General features: G+C 38.5%; 2 protein-coding genes across 2 annotated transcripts; both read left to right on the top strand.

Moving 5' to 3' along the window:
- The first annotated feature begins 3,154 nt into the window (after nt 1-3,154).
- Nucleotides 3,155-7,325, top strand: pars2 (prolyl-tRNA synthetase 2, mitochondrial). Its single transcript, XM_039812458.1, has 4 exons — nt 3,155-3,329; nt 5,256-5,592; nt 6,076-6,321; nt 6,408-7,325. Exons 2-4 carry the CDS (start codon nt 5,269-5,271, stop codon nt 7,287-7,289), a joined length of 1,452 nt encoding a protein of 483 aa, XP_039668392.1. The 5' UTR covers nt 3,155-3,329; nt 5,256-5,268; the 3' UTR covers nt 7,290-7,325.
- Nucleotides 7,326-8,447: 1,122 nt separating this feature from the next.
- On the top strand, nt 8,448-12,964 carry ttc4 (tetratricopeptide repeat domain 4). The gene is made up of 10 exons (XM_039810149.1): nt 8,448-8,730; nt 8,911-9,028; nt 9,120-9,281; nt 9,740-9,817; nt 9,986-10,110; nt 10,815-10,901; nt 11,123-11,358; nt 11,495-11,579; nt 11,961-12,043; nt 12,696-12,964. The coding sequence occupies exons 1-10, from the start codon at nt 8,620-8,622 to the stop codon at nt 12,793-12,795; spliced, it is 1,185 nt and encodes a 394-aa protein (XP_039666083.1). The 5' UTR covers nt 8,448-8,619; the 3' UTR covers nt 12,796-12,964.
- The last annotated feature ends 14 nt before the right edge of the window (nt 12,965-12,978 follow it).

Here is a 12,978-nt window from a genome sequence, read left to right as displayed (position 1 = left end):
ACAACGATATAAAAATAGAACCGACCAAATAAAAAATAAATCAAAAAAATGGTCTACTTCATAGATTAGAAGTCTTTTAGTTGTTGTCAAGGAAAACTTGATTGAACGGTTCAATCAGTAATAATTGACTGATTTTTTAGCACAAAATAATCATAATATTAGCTTAGTTCCAGACCCCTAAACAACCTGCAGACTTTTCAAATGTATGTTGGTGACATTATCAGAAAAAAAACATGGGAAACCTCTGGATAAAGTTTTGCACTGGGCCGGTGAACATCATGTTCCACTAATACTGTATGTACAGTAACCACATAAAAACAAGATACATGTTCAAAATGCATGACAAATTCTGACAAATGTTTTCATTTTTCGTTAGCTGAACTCCTAAAAGTGCAACGAAAACAAATCACACAAAATAACATCTGCTGAGCTCCACGGCCATCATGTTACCTGAGCATATACGTTTGAAAGTTCTGCAAATAGCCAGTAAGTGGACCTTGAGTTGGGATTGTTTTGTCAGTCTATAAAACAGACATGTTCATTATCTCATTCTTTCCAGGTAAGCTTATCATGCAGTATCAGCAGACACCGCTTTATTCATTTAACCCGACTATGCTTGCTCCCTAACATGTTTTCGACCTTTATGATTCTGCTCTGGCTCCTAATTTTCCTTACGCAATCTCAGCAGTTTTTTATGTTTAAGACTGCAGTATTTTGTTTGTATTATTTTCACTGCTGTATGGGTTAATATAATCTAACCCTAATGATTTTAATAGAGATATAACAGTATTTGTGTTGCATCATCGTCCTCATGTGTCTGGAGCTGATGTGCATTAATTCTCTTTCGTCATAATGAACACAGTTTTGTCAACAGCTTTACTGATTCAATGATTCTGTCGATAACCGTTACTGATTCTGACCGTTTCAGCACGAATGAATCATTTTGAATTTAAACAAGAACCTTGATTATGCACTTTTAACAGAGTTGTGACAGAAGTTCGGCTCTATAGTAAACTGAGCAGCAGCTGCAGTGAGGAAGAAAAAACGGTTCTCTCCATTGTGGGAGCTTTGATCAAATTGCAAAGCTCCGACACGTTTTCAGTATTCGGCCATAATGGCATGACTGAGAATTTAAACTGAAACGTGAAGATTAATGTCAGAGAAGACTAAGTTTCATTGTACACAATTTGAATAATACAGCTGAATTGAAGTCTGCTATAAAAGGAGAGAATGGGGATGTCCAATTTTCATAATCCAGATTTAAGAAGGGAGGAACTGATTAAAACTCAGTCTGAGAGAAAAACATTTAATCTGAGTTTTTATATACTGTTTATACTTTCCTAAAAATGCTAGAACATAAGTCAAAAACAGTAAAGGGTAGTTTTCCTTGTGGTAAATATGCAAATACAACATTGTTTATCATAAGGTATGATAAATGATCTATCAAAGATCAAAGGGTTAATGCAGCATTTCTTTTATCCAGATACCATAATTAGTATGAAGCCTGATTACCAATTTCAACACAATATATTATTTGCTTGATTCATTTACATGAATAGCATTCACATTTTAATTCTTTTTGGTTGAAAAACTGACTTAATTGTGCCCCCGTCTTTTCTGTAACCACACCCTTGATAATGTATGATACAGTATATTTAAAGTGCCATATATGTCTTTGTAAGATTAAAAAATCAATATTTACTTTAAAACCAAACCGGCAAATGTGATGTTTGCAGATAAGATCTGTCTTAGTGGGATTGTTCGTATCTCAAGGAGACATTCAGTCGCCCATTTATCTGAGAACCAATCTCACGACAAGAGCCTCTAGATAAATGGATGAAACAGGCACAAACCTAATTGGCTTGAGAATACGTTTGTGTGTGTGTGTGTGTGTGTGTGTGTGTGTGTGTGTGTGTGTGTGTGTGTGTGTGTGTGTGTGTGTGTGTGTGTGTCAGTGTCAGTGTCCATCTGAAAGAGAAGAGCCAGAAAGAGACACTTTGTTTGCCGTGTGAGCTGACCATCAGGTTTTTGTGTGTCATTGACTGACTGAAGGAATAATGGTTTCAAATTGCTGACATAAAGTGCTATAAAGCCAGCAAAAGTGCACTAACACAGACTGCAGTACAGTAAAATGTCAACAAAGGGCAAAGATTGCCTGTGATAGTATATTGTACATCCAATAAAAACTTGTCAATTGAGCTAAAACAGTGTATTTTACTCTATGCTGATTGGTGGCTATTGCCATTTTTTGTGTTTTGTTGTAACAAAATTAACCTTTTAAGGCACTTTTCATAGTAAAGTTACAATGGCTTTACAGAAAATACGAACCAATTTTATACATACTCATTTCTTTTTTTTTTGACTGAATTTAATTTACACTTTTTATCAGAATGAATGTTATTATGTTTATGTGGAAAATGGAGATGTCATCTTGGACACAACTGTTCAGATTGAGCTGAAAGAGAGAAATGTTCGCAGAGAAGCAACAGGAGTACTGCGTTTCACATTAACATGTTGAGATATTTGTTCTTTGTCAAATGAAAGCCAAAAGTAATTACAGCGTTTTCTTGCTAAACAGATAGAAGAAATCATGAAAAACTATTCATAAAAGAAAGTGATTTATGAGGTCAGAGTCAAAGTCACAGTCACATGAACCAAAGTCAACACTTTAGTATGCTTCTCATTCGGATCATAGCTGAAAATAATGGGCTGTTTAACTTTTTGGTTCACAAGCACGTAATGAATGTAGCCTAATTATGCAATGTGGTTATGTAAACAAAATTATTTTGTAGAAATTGGTTTGTACCTGGAAATGCAGCATGACTCTGTGAGGAAGTGAAGTAAAGCTACCAACAAATGGCTTATTAAATGTGTTTGCAGACCATTCAACCTTCGTCCTTTCCCCCTCCATTACGTTTGCCTTTCCTGTTGTTTTGCTGTGATGTCCAAAGCAACTTTCCCGTATCTATCTATCTATCTATCTATCTATCTATCTATCTATCTATCTATCTATCTATCTATCTATCTATCTATCTATCTATCTATCTATCTATCTATCTATCTATCTATCTATCTATCTATCTATCTATCTGTCTATCTGTCTGTCTGTCTGTCTGTCTCGAGACGTCGTTACTCCTCCAGACCTGCAGGTGGCGGTGTAACATCAGAGCGAAGAGCCTCCCGGCATGTAGCTCAGCTGAGGAAGACAGCATGGTGCAGGCAGAGACCTTCAATGTTTTGCAATCTGGCAACTTGATAGAAATTCCACTATTTGCTCATTTACTGAGATAATCTCCTCGGAAGAATCAGACAGTAGTTGCGGTCCTATGGTGAGTCGTGTTTATTGTTCTGTGTATGTAGCTTTTTCGTTATGTGCTAACTGAGGAAGCAAGGAACAAGCTAACGTCAACCACACCGCTAAACTGTCCATCAGGTCAGCATTTGATAACATGGATCTGTCGCTGCTGTGGACCGTGCTGTGGATACTCTGGAAATCTGTCAGTGGCACTGGCATCTAAACTTTAAACCAATCATCTGTATTTATGTTTTACATCTGTATCTTATTTCCAAAGACTACATATATATCTGTAAGGGAATTACTGTTGACGACCTTGACCACACCTGTTTACTACCTGCATGCAGCGACTATCATTTATTTTCCTATAACTTGCGTAGATGTGTATTTCTACTCTGATCTTTTACTTGAGTAAAAACAGCAATACCACAGTATAGAAGTACTCTATTACGAGTAAAAGTGCTGCTTTTCAAATTTTACTTCAAAGTACAAAAGTATCAACATCACATACTTTAAGTACAAAATGAATGTCACATTTCAGAATAATATTATATTTTTGAATTAAAATTGTGAATGCATTAATATGTACTAATAATTACTTAAATGTTGCAAATGTACTACTTATTTCTTACTGTAAATGCTGCTGGGTAGGTTGTGAATTTCACCAAGGGATCAATCAAAGTCTTATTTTTGTCCTTGTATTATTAATCTGAACCTGCAAAATAACTGGGAACTAAATCTGTCAGACAAATGTAGTGGAGTAAAAAGTATATATTTACCTCTAAAATGTAGTGGAATAAAATAGCATGAATTTTAACTTTAGTGCAAGTACCTCGGAATTGCTTGGTTCGATTCCCACTGCGATACATCAACCGATGTGTCCCTGAGCAAAATGATAAATGACATATGTTATGTAAATACAATAATTACTCTAAACCCAAGCTGATGTCCTCAAATTGTCTTGTTTTGTGTGACCCAAACTGGAAAAATGACTCAAACGATTAATCAATAATCAAGATATTGCTTATTAGAGATGCAGCCCGACCCAGGTTTTTTTTGCCGCCAATACCGATTACCGATCGTTGATGAGCCACATCAGCTGATAAATGGATGTTACCGATCTTTTTTTTTTTTATAGCAGCTGGTATAGCTTTATTATAGTTTAGGTCCGTTTGACCTTTTTGTAGTGTATTGGATCAGTAAATCTAAAAGGGCAATTGAAATATGCAATGTATAATTATACCATCTGGCTATGACGGTCATACAGGCGGGTCCTCTCTAAAGTGGTTGTGTTACGTTATGTTTGGGTGCTGCTGCTTTTTCTGCCTTTTTCTTTTCACTGTCAGCTTAACAAACCCACCATTCTCCGCTGGGTGATGCATCTTCAAGTGCCTTATTACATTTGTTGTGTTGAAATTTAAATGCAAATTGCTTCAATAATTGTTTTATCCCGTTTTGCTTTTGCGTCTTAAGGCTGCTTGAAAGCAGCGGGGATAAGGAGTTGGGCTCCGGCTTGTATTTTCCTTGTCCCGGTGATCGACACATCTGGGTGATGCAGTTGAATGAGCGTTAGCATGTTGGCTGCGTTTCCATTCACTACAATAATAAAGCAACGCTGTCCTCGCCAGGCAGGTCTTCCTGCTCCGCTGTTTCATTTACGCTGGCCATAATGTGACTGACTAGCACGGCAATCCCCTTGTTGTGCTAGCATGTTGTTAACGTCGTACTGCTAATATAAGTGTCAGGGTGTAACTTGCGCTTGTGAACTTGTGGTTCCACATCACATGCATCAGTCTACACACAAAATAAATAAAAAATGCTAAATCGGCGACAAAAAAGAATTATTGCCGATCTCCCGATAACATTTGGCGGCCGATCAATCAGGTGTTCCCTATTGCTTATTTATTCTCTGTGAATTGACTATTGCTTCAGCTCTAACGGATTTGTCTCATCTAAAAAGGTCTGGATTTACTATGGAGCCCATAATGAATCTGATCTGGCAGAGAGTCTTCCAGCGGCTCCACAGAACCTCAGTACTTCCCCGGAGGAACCATTCAGGTTGTGCTGAGCATGCCACTGTTCCTGCCTCCACCAACTCCAGACAAATCAAGCCCACACTCCTGGTGTCCCGCCTCTACCAGCCTTCAAACCTGCGTGATGTGGGACAGGACAGCCGGCTGCAGGGAGAGATGACGTGTAAGAGTCAAAGGCTCATGCAGCAGGCTGGGCTCATCCATCCATCCAACCCCGGTTGTTACTACTATCTACCTGCCACCGTCCGCTCCCTGGAGAAGCTGGTGAGATTAGTTTTTGTTAAAGAAATTATCTGGTTGTGTGATTTCCACAAACAAATGTTTTGAGGAAAATTTAGATTTTTCTGACATGAATCTGTGACCCAGCCATATATATAGATAAGACACTGATTAAAATTCATGAATCATACAGGTATATATTCTCAAAAAATAAACCATATGCATAAGGTTATTCAGTTTCTGGTGTATAAGTCACAGTCATCCATGACTGCACACTAGAGCAAACGTTCCCAACCTTTTTGGTTTATGACCCCATAAAAAAATAGCCATGTCTAATTTTGGCCCCTTGTCACAGGTTAGAACAATTAAAGTCTGAGTACTTTTTTCTTTAGCAGATTGATTTATTCAAATGATTGGCAAAGTCTTTTGGAGGAGCAAGGTTATAAATACTCTATATATAGAGTATAAATGTATACGCATTCTCATTTTGGTCCTTAACATGTAATAACTGCTGTCTTCAATCAACAGGTGAGAGTAATTGACCAAGAGATGCAGGGGATCGGTGGGCAGAAGCTGGACATGCCCAGTTTGTGCTCAGCTGATCTCTGGAAAACCAGTGAGCGCTGGGACTTGATGGGAAAGGAGCTGTTCCGATTGAAAGACCGCCACGGAGTCGACTACTGCTTGGGTCCCACACATGAAGAGGCAGTGACGACTCTGGTCGCTCACCAGACGACTCTCTCCTACAGACAGCTCCCTCTGCTCCTTTATCAGGTAGCTATTAATGATGTTGCCACCAGTGTATTTGTCGTAATAAGCTGCAATTTTCACATCATGATTTATTTTTTTTTTTTAAACAGATCACCCGCAAATTCAGAGATGAACCAAAGCCAAAGTTTGGTCTTCTTCGAGGGAGGGAGTTCTACATGAAGGACATGTACTCATTTGATGTGAGTGAAGAAGCAGCCTACGAGACCTATGAGTCTGTGTGCCGGGCATACACCAGGCTCTTCGTCCGACTGGGTCTGCGTTGCGTTCAGGTGCAGGCGGACACAGGCAACATCGGCGGTAAACTCTCCCACGAGTTCCAGCTGCCAGCGGACATCGGTGAGGACCGGCTTCTGGTCTGTGGGAACTGCTCCTTCTCTGCTAATGTAGAAACCATGTCATCAGACAGAACTGACTGCCCACAGTGCAAAACTGGCACACTGGTGGAGTCAAAGGGTATAGAGGTCGGCCACACCTTTTACCTGGGTAAAAAGTACTCTCATATATTCAATGCCACTTTCAGCAATGCCCAGAACAAGCCTAGTATTGTGGAGATGGGCTGCTATGGTCTTGGGGTAACCCGTATTCTCGCTGCAGCCATTGAGGTGTTGTCAACAGAAGAGGGGATCCGCTGGCCAGGCCTCCTCGCGCCTTACCAGGCGTGTGTTTTACCACCGAAGAAGGGCAGCAAGGTGGACGAGGCGGCAGTCTTAGCTGAGGAACTGATTCACACTTTGGGAGAGACCATGCCTCGTTTGAGAGGGGAAGTTGTTCTTGATGACCGTACACAGATGACCATTGGGAAGAGGCTGAAGGATGCCAGCAGACTGGGCTACCCGTATGTTATTGTAGTAGGACAGGGAGCTCTGGAGGAAACCCCCAGATTTGAGGTGATCTTTCAGCAGACAGGTGAGACAATGTTTCTCAGTAAAGATGGACTGTTAGATCTTCTGGGAAGAGTGGAAACTGTATGAGTAACAACTCTGTAATAAAGGTTTTTTTTGAGGTTGTGTGTACTTTGTAATACGTGTGTATGAGGCAATCAGTGAGGTGGAGGGGAAAGAAGATAAAAGCCTTGTATGGTTTGTCTTATGCCATAAAGAGGACTAGAATGTTTTTTTTATATATAAAATTATAAAACCTATAATTTACATACTGGTTGACATTGCTGAGGCATACGTTTACAGTCAGAACAAAAGCTTGATAATGGACCCTATGATATTAAATAGCATTTGGTTACCATGATGTAATACACAATTTATTTTCATGAATCATGTTTCCATGCAAATAAAAACATGACTGGAGAACAGAAATAATGACTATTTGCTGTTGTGTTTCAATATGCATTTGCATCTGTAGCATACAGCTGACATCATAGTACAACTCAATGCTGGCATTTGGTTTATACTGTAAATACAACCATATCATGAAAGTGAGGGGAAAGCAAAAAACCTTTTCCAGTAATGGATATTTAAGCAAAAGTACCAACAACAACAAAATGTACTGTAAATTCTCCCATTACAAGTGAAATTACAGAAGTAGTAGGTCAAAAATAAAGTTGAATGTGCAGTTTAGGTGTGCAGTTTAGGTTAATTTAAGAGCGTTATTATACATAATTTATTTATTCTGACAATTGGGTCCTTCTAAGCTAAAACAATGCATCATATTTTCTTCAACTTATTTGTACATAAACTTAATTTTTAGCTGTCAATTAAATCACAGTAAAAAGCACCTTTCCCTCTTAAATGTAGTCAAAGTATAAAGTAGTAATAATTTTTATTATTACTGGTTAAAATTAATATACAATTTTTATCTTTATATGATGTTGATAATATTTAATAAAGTAATATGTTTTGTATTAAAAGTAACTAGTACAAAAAAGGGTTAAGGATAAATGGAAATACTGTCCAATATGTCTACCTATCCTATTTATATTCTATGTATGTCACTCTCTTTTTCATCACGTTATTTTACCAATACAAAATAAATCCAATTGAAATACTCAAGTAAAGACAAATGACCTTTAAAATGCTCCTAAGTATTCTACAGCACATGAGCAAATTTATTATAGCTATTTAATCTCTGGCAGTTTTTTTGACGTCGGAACAAAAATAAAGGTACTATGTTTCCGCACGGATCTTTATACACGTCCTACCGCCCATGCACATGTGTAAACAAGAAGCTTAGCGAAAACAAGTTAACGTGTTTACGGCTGATGCTGGAGGCAGTAATCTCATGTCATAGTTAATAGATAATTTATAAATAAATAAAAAACAGCGCTTCAAACACATATTTAATCCAAAAATGGCGTCCTCTGAGGCGCAACATGACAGCGACGATGGCATGGACGAGTTCATGGACAAATTCAAGACCCAGAGATATAAAAAGGGCTTCAGTGAAAACAACTGGGAAGAGGTAACGCTAACATGTAGAAGCTATCGGTTACTAACATTGAAGAAGAAAGTCATACGGAAATGATCTGTGTTAACTTTAATGTCGTTGTTGTTGTTAGCCAGCAAGCTAACCGAGACTTTGATAGAGGTAGCGTTGCATTGTCTGTCCATCCGCAGCGACCCTCTGTTTTGTGTCATTCAGGAGTTTAATAAAGTACCCATGTTCATGAAGACAGCCCCTGAAGAGATTGACCCACACACATTCCCAGAACTAGCTTGTCTCCAGGCCATTATCCATGATGAAGATAGACCTCCAGAAGGTAGGTGGGCCACCAGTCTTTTGAAACCGCAGTTGTCGTCAGTGAAACAAGCTTTTGTTGACTTGAAAATCGGCTAATCATTCATCCACAGAGCAAGCAAAGACCCTGAAAGATGAAGGCAATGAGTTTTTCAAAGAGAAGAAATACGAGAAGGCCATACTGTCCTACACAGCAGGGTTAAAGAAGAAATGTGGAGACGAGGACCTCAACACTGTCCTCCTCACCAACCGGGCAGCAGCGCACTTCCACCTGGGTAAGGTTTGATATTAACATGCCAGCCATACAGATACATTAGCAGCTTTTTAAGACATGGCATGTATTGCTTGCACCAGACATATGGTTTGTTATGCATATAAATAATATGTGGTTTACAAAGTATAAGTTTAAGTTCTTGATTGCCATATGCACAGCAATTGCAGTGAAGCAGTCGTTGGCAGTGAATTATTTAGTTCTCAGGCTCCCTCTAAACAATGATCATACAAATACATATACAAAAGAAAATCACATATGTAAAATCTAAGTAGAATCTAAGATATAAGATTGCAGCAGTTAAAATATAGGAATATAATATGAAATCAAATATAGTACTGTACTCAGCTGAAGAGCAGCGAAGTGCTTATGTCACAGAATAATATTTAACCTGTAAAAACATCTGCATATGTTTCTTACTTAATTTCATCCTAATTTTTTTTTCTGATTTATATCACACAGGTAACATGCGCTCTGCCTTGAACGATGCTGCAGCTGCAAAAAAGATTAAGCCAGACCACCTTAAAGCCTTGATTAGAGGTATGTATATAATATAATATAATATAATATAAGCATACCTTGTACTATAATGTTAGAAATTCTAAAATATTAGCATAAGTACATGGTAATAATGAGAAAGTAAAATTGCTCCTTAGAATTATGACAATAAAACAAACCTGTATACATATCCTGTGTGTGTTTCTGCAGGGGCTCAGAGCTGTATAGAGCTGCGTAACTTTGCAGAGGCCGTCCAGTGGTGTGATGAGGGACTCAAGGTCCATCCCACTGACAAGAAGCTGCAGGAGCTGAGAGCAGCAGCAGATAAACACAAGGTACAATCACTAATGAGTTCAAGCGATTTTAATAGCCGAGACACACCAACCAGACGGCCGACCGTCGACAGAAAAGCAAGTCAGAATGATCAGTCGGGTCCCCGAGGTCCAAAAAACTGCCTCGGAACACACTGAGGCGACACCGACTTGAGAAACGTAATACGTCTCCATAGCAGCAGGCGGCGCTACTCTGTATTGTTGCCCGAGAAATGAAAACCGGTAGCTGATTGGACGAACGCGTCACACGGGTTTGTTTTCTCCGGAAATTCAAAGCCAGACTGTCATGGCGGCTCGTTCAGAATACGATCTCATATTGTACTAAAATAGTTCACAGAAACGTTTCTGAAAACATTTTAAGCGAGAAATAGGCCATGCAGTTGCTGAATCTGTCTTCATTTCAGATCAACAAAGGTCAGTTTAAAAGATTTTCGTCAGATTTTGAGAGACTCTAGTCACGCTCATTCCGCTCGCCATTTCCGGGTGAGTCCCGACTGCCCTGCCGCCGACAGAACATGTCAGGTCGGCCAAAATGAACGCCGACAGCACCTCAGACGGACGCCGGCACGGGACACACGGAACAGACTCGAGTCACTGACCTCGCCAGACTGTCCAACGGCCCATTATCGGCTTGGTGTGTCTCGGGCTTTAGGTGGAGGTTTTTGTTTCTGTCAAGCCCAAAGCCCTGTTTGTTTTTTGTGCTTCAGAGAGCAGCAGAGAGAGATGCCAGAAAGAACAAGATCAAAGAAAAAAAGCTGCATGGCGAGAAAGAAGCTCTTCTGGCTGCAATAAAGGTAAGCATCCTTTGTTTTTTGTTTTTTTACAAGAGGAAATTGAAACTACAACATGCTCTCAGTTAAGCATCAAACCTGTGGAACTTTGTATGAGCATTTGTGTTTGAAAATCATTACTTTATACCTGAAACAATTAGTCAAATCTGACACTAATTTTATATTCAATAAGCCAGATTTTTTTTCAAATGATTATCAGATATATTTTTGTGTGCTTTACGCAGGATCGAGGCATCAAGCTCCTCCAGTCGGCGAAGCCTCGTCGGCGCGGTTCGGACAGTGAGGACGAAGGCTCCTCAGCAGCGCTATCGCCGCTGAGCCTGGACGGCCTCAGCTCTCAGGAGGTCACGGGGGCTCAGGTCTTCCTGGATGAGCAACGCTCTCTGCACTGGCCTGTTCTCTTCCTCTATCCAGAACACCGGCAGACTGATTTCATCTCTGCTTTCTCAGAAAACAACTGGTAACCTCACTCCTTCTTTTGGTCCCAAATTTGTCTTGATTTGTTGTATTTCTGTGGGATACTTCATATGTCAAAATACGTCAGGAGGTCTTTAATCAGAATCCAAATATGTCTGTCTCTTTTTATTTTTGTTCAGTTTTATGGATCACCTGGCGGTCATGTTTGGAGAAGAACTCCCACCTTGGGACGAGGACAGAAAATACCACTCACAAAATTTGCAGGTATAAATGTTATTTAGGCACATCACATAATTTTGTGCAAGAAATGTCAGGAATAATACTGTGTAATTTTTATTATTATATTCTGCATCCCTAAACTTATAATAATTAAGTATAAGAAATAGTATTGTTTTTTCAAACTATAGAGGGCCACATTCTGATGAATTGAATACATTAAGCAATAGATTTCATATTATGTAGACACAAGTATTATTTAGAATACTGTTTTCTGATAAGTACAATTAATCAAGAGTACAGCAGTCAGACGAGAGGTATATTTTATTACCAAAAAGGCCAGTTTTATAAAAATGTAGCATGAATCAGATCAAATGATAATACATTTTTAATCCTAATAACCTCATTTGACCCTTCTCCATGTTCTAGCTGTACTTTGAAGATGAGGAGAAGGAGACATTCTACCAAGTAAACCCAGAGATGTCGCTTTTAAAAGTGTTGCAGCATAAAAGGTAAATCCATTGAGATAGTCTTTTTTTAAGTTTTCCTGACATTTCTATGACATACTATACCATGAATGTTTTTAGGATTTTTTATGACGTACTATACTATGCCTTTTTATGACATACTATAACAAATATATCATGTGAAGCACTTTGGACTTTGTCTGTAAAAGGTGCTATATCAAATAATCTTATTATGACTTTTTAAGACTTTCTTATACTATGACTTTTATTGTGAAATACTATACTAGGATTTTTTGAGTGCAATAGTGTGATTTCTTTTTTATTTATGTCACCAAAATTCTTAGATTTTGATTAGCTGTTTATCATTTTTCTGTAATTTACATAGTAATTGACATTTTAACCTGCACATCCTTTTTGTCTTATAAGGCCCCTATCTTATTAAGAACCATGCAAATTACTTCAGCAGTATGCCTACGTCAGCTCTTGGTGTTTCCTTGTTAAGCAAGCAACCAGTGATTTAAAGACAAATAATATGAATGATCTCTATTGTCATATATTTCTGCTTCTGTAATCCAGTACAGTTAAGAAACATTTATCAGAGGAAATTATCTGTGAATATATTTCTCCCGTGTCGTCTCTATACTTACTTCCTTGACACTCCTTTCCTGACTATCTGTATTTCCTGTTCTGTCAACAGGTTTTTTGTCAAGGCAGGCACTCCCAGCTTCATTGTTCTGGTGAAGGGTTCATCATTCAGGAAGCAGTTTTTAACAGAAAAGAAAATACAAGGATTGTAAAAACCTGCAAATCTTGGGACTTTTAATATACTAAAATATCTTTTCAAACCCAGAAGACTGAATTTCCGCTTGAAAAAGACATGATGATAAATATGTATGTATCCAGTGGTCAAGAGCAAGACACATTGTTTGACACCAAATATCAAAATAAAATAAATTAAATAAGATCTCTAAATGTGGATT

This window comes from Perca fluviatilis, chromosome 9 (genome assembly GCF_010015445.1).
Source record: "Perca fluviatilis chromosome 9, GENO_Pfluv_1.0, whole genome shotgun sequence".
Lineage (NCBI taxonomy): Eukaryota > Metazoa > Chordata > Actinopteri > Perciformes > Percidae > Perca > Perca fluviatilis.
Note: the sequence above shows the minus strand (reverse complement) of the source record. Positions and strands in the feature narration are given on the sequence as shown.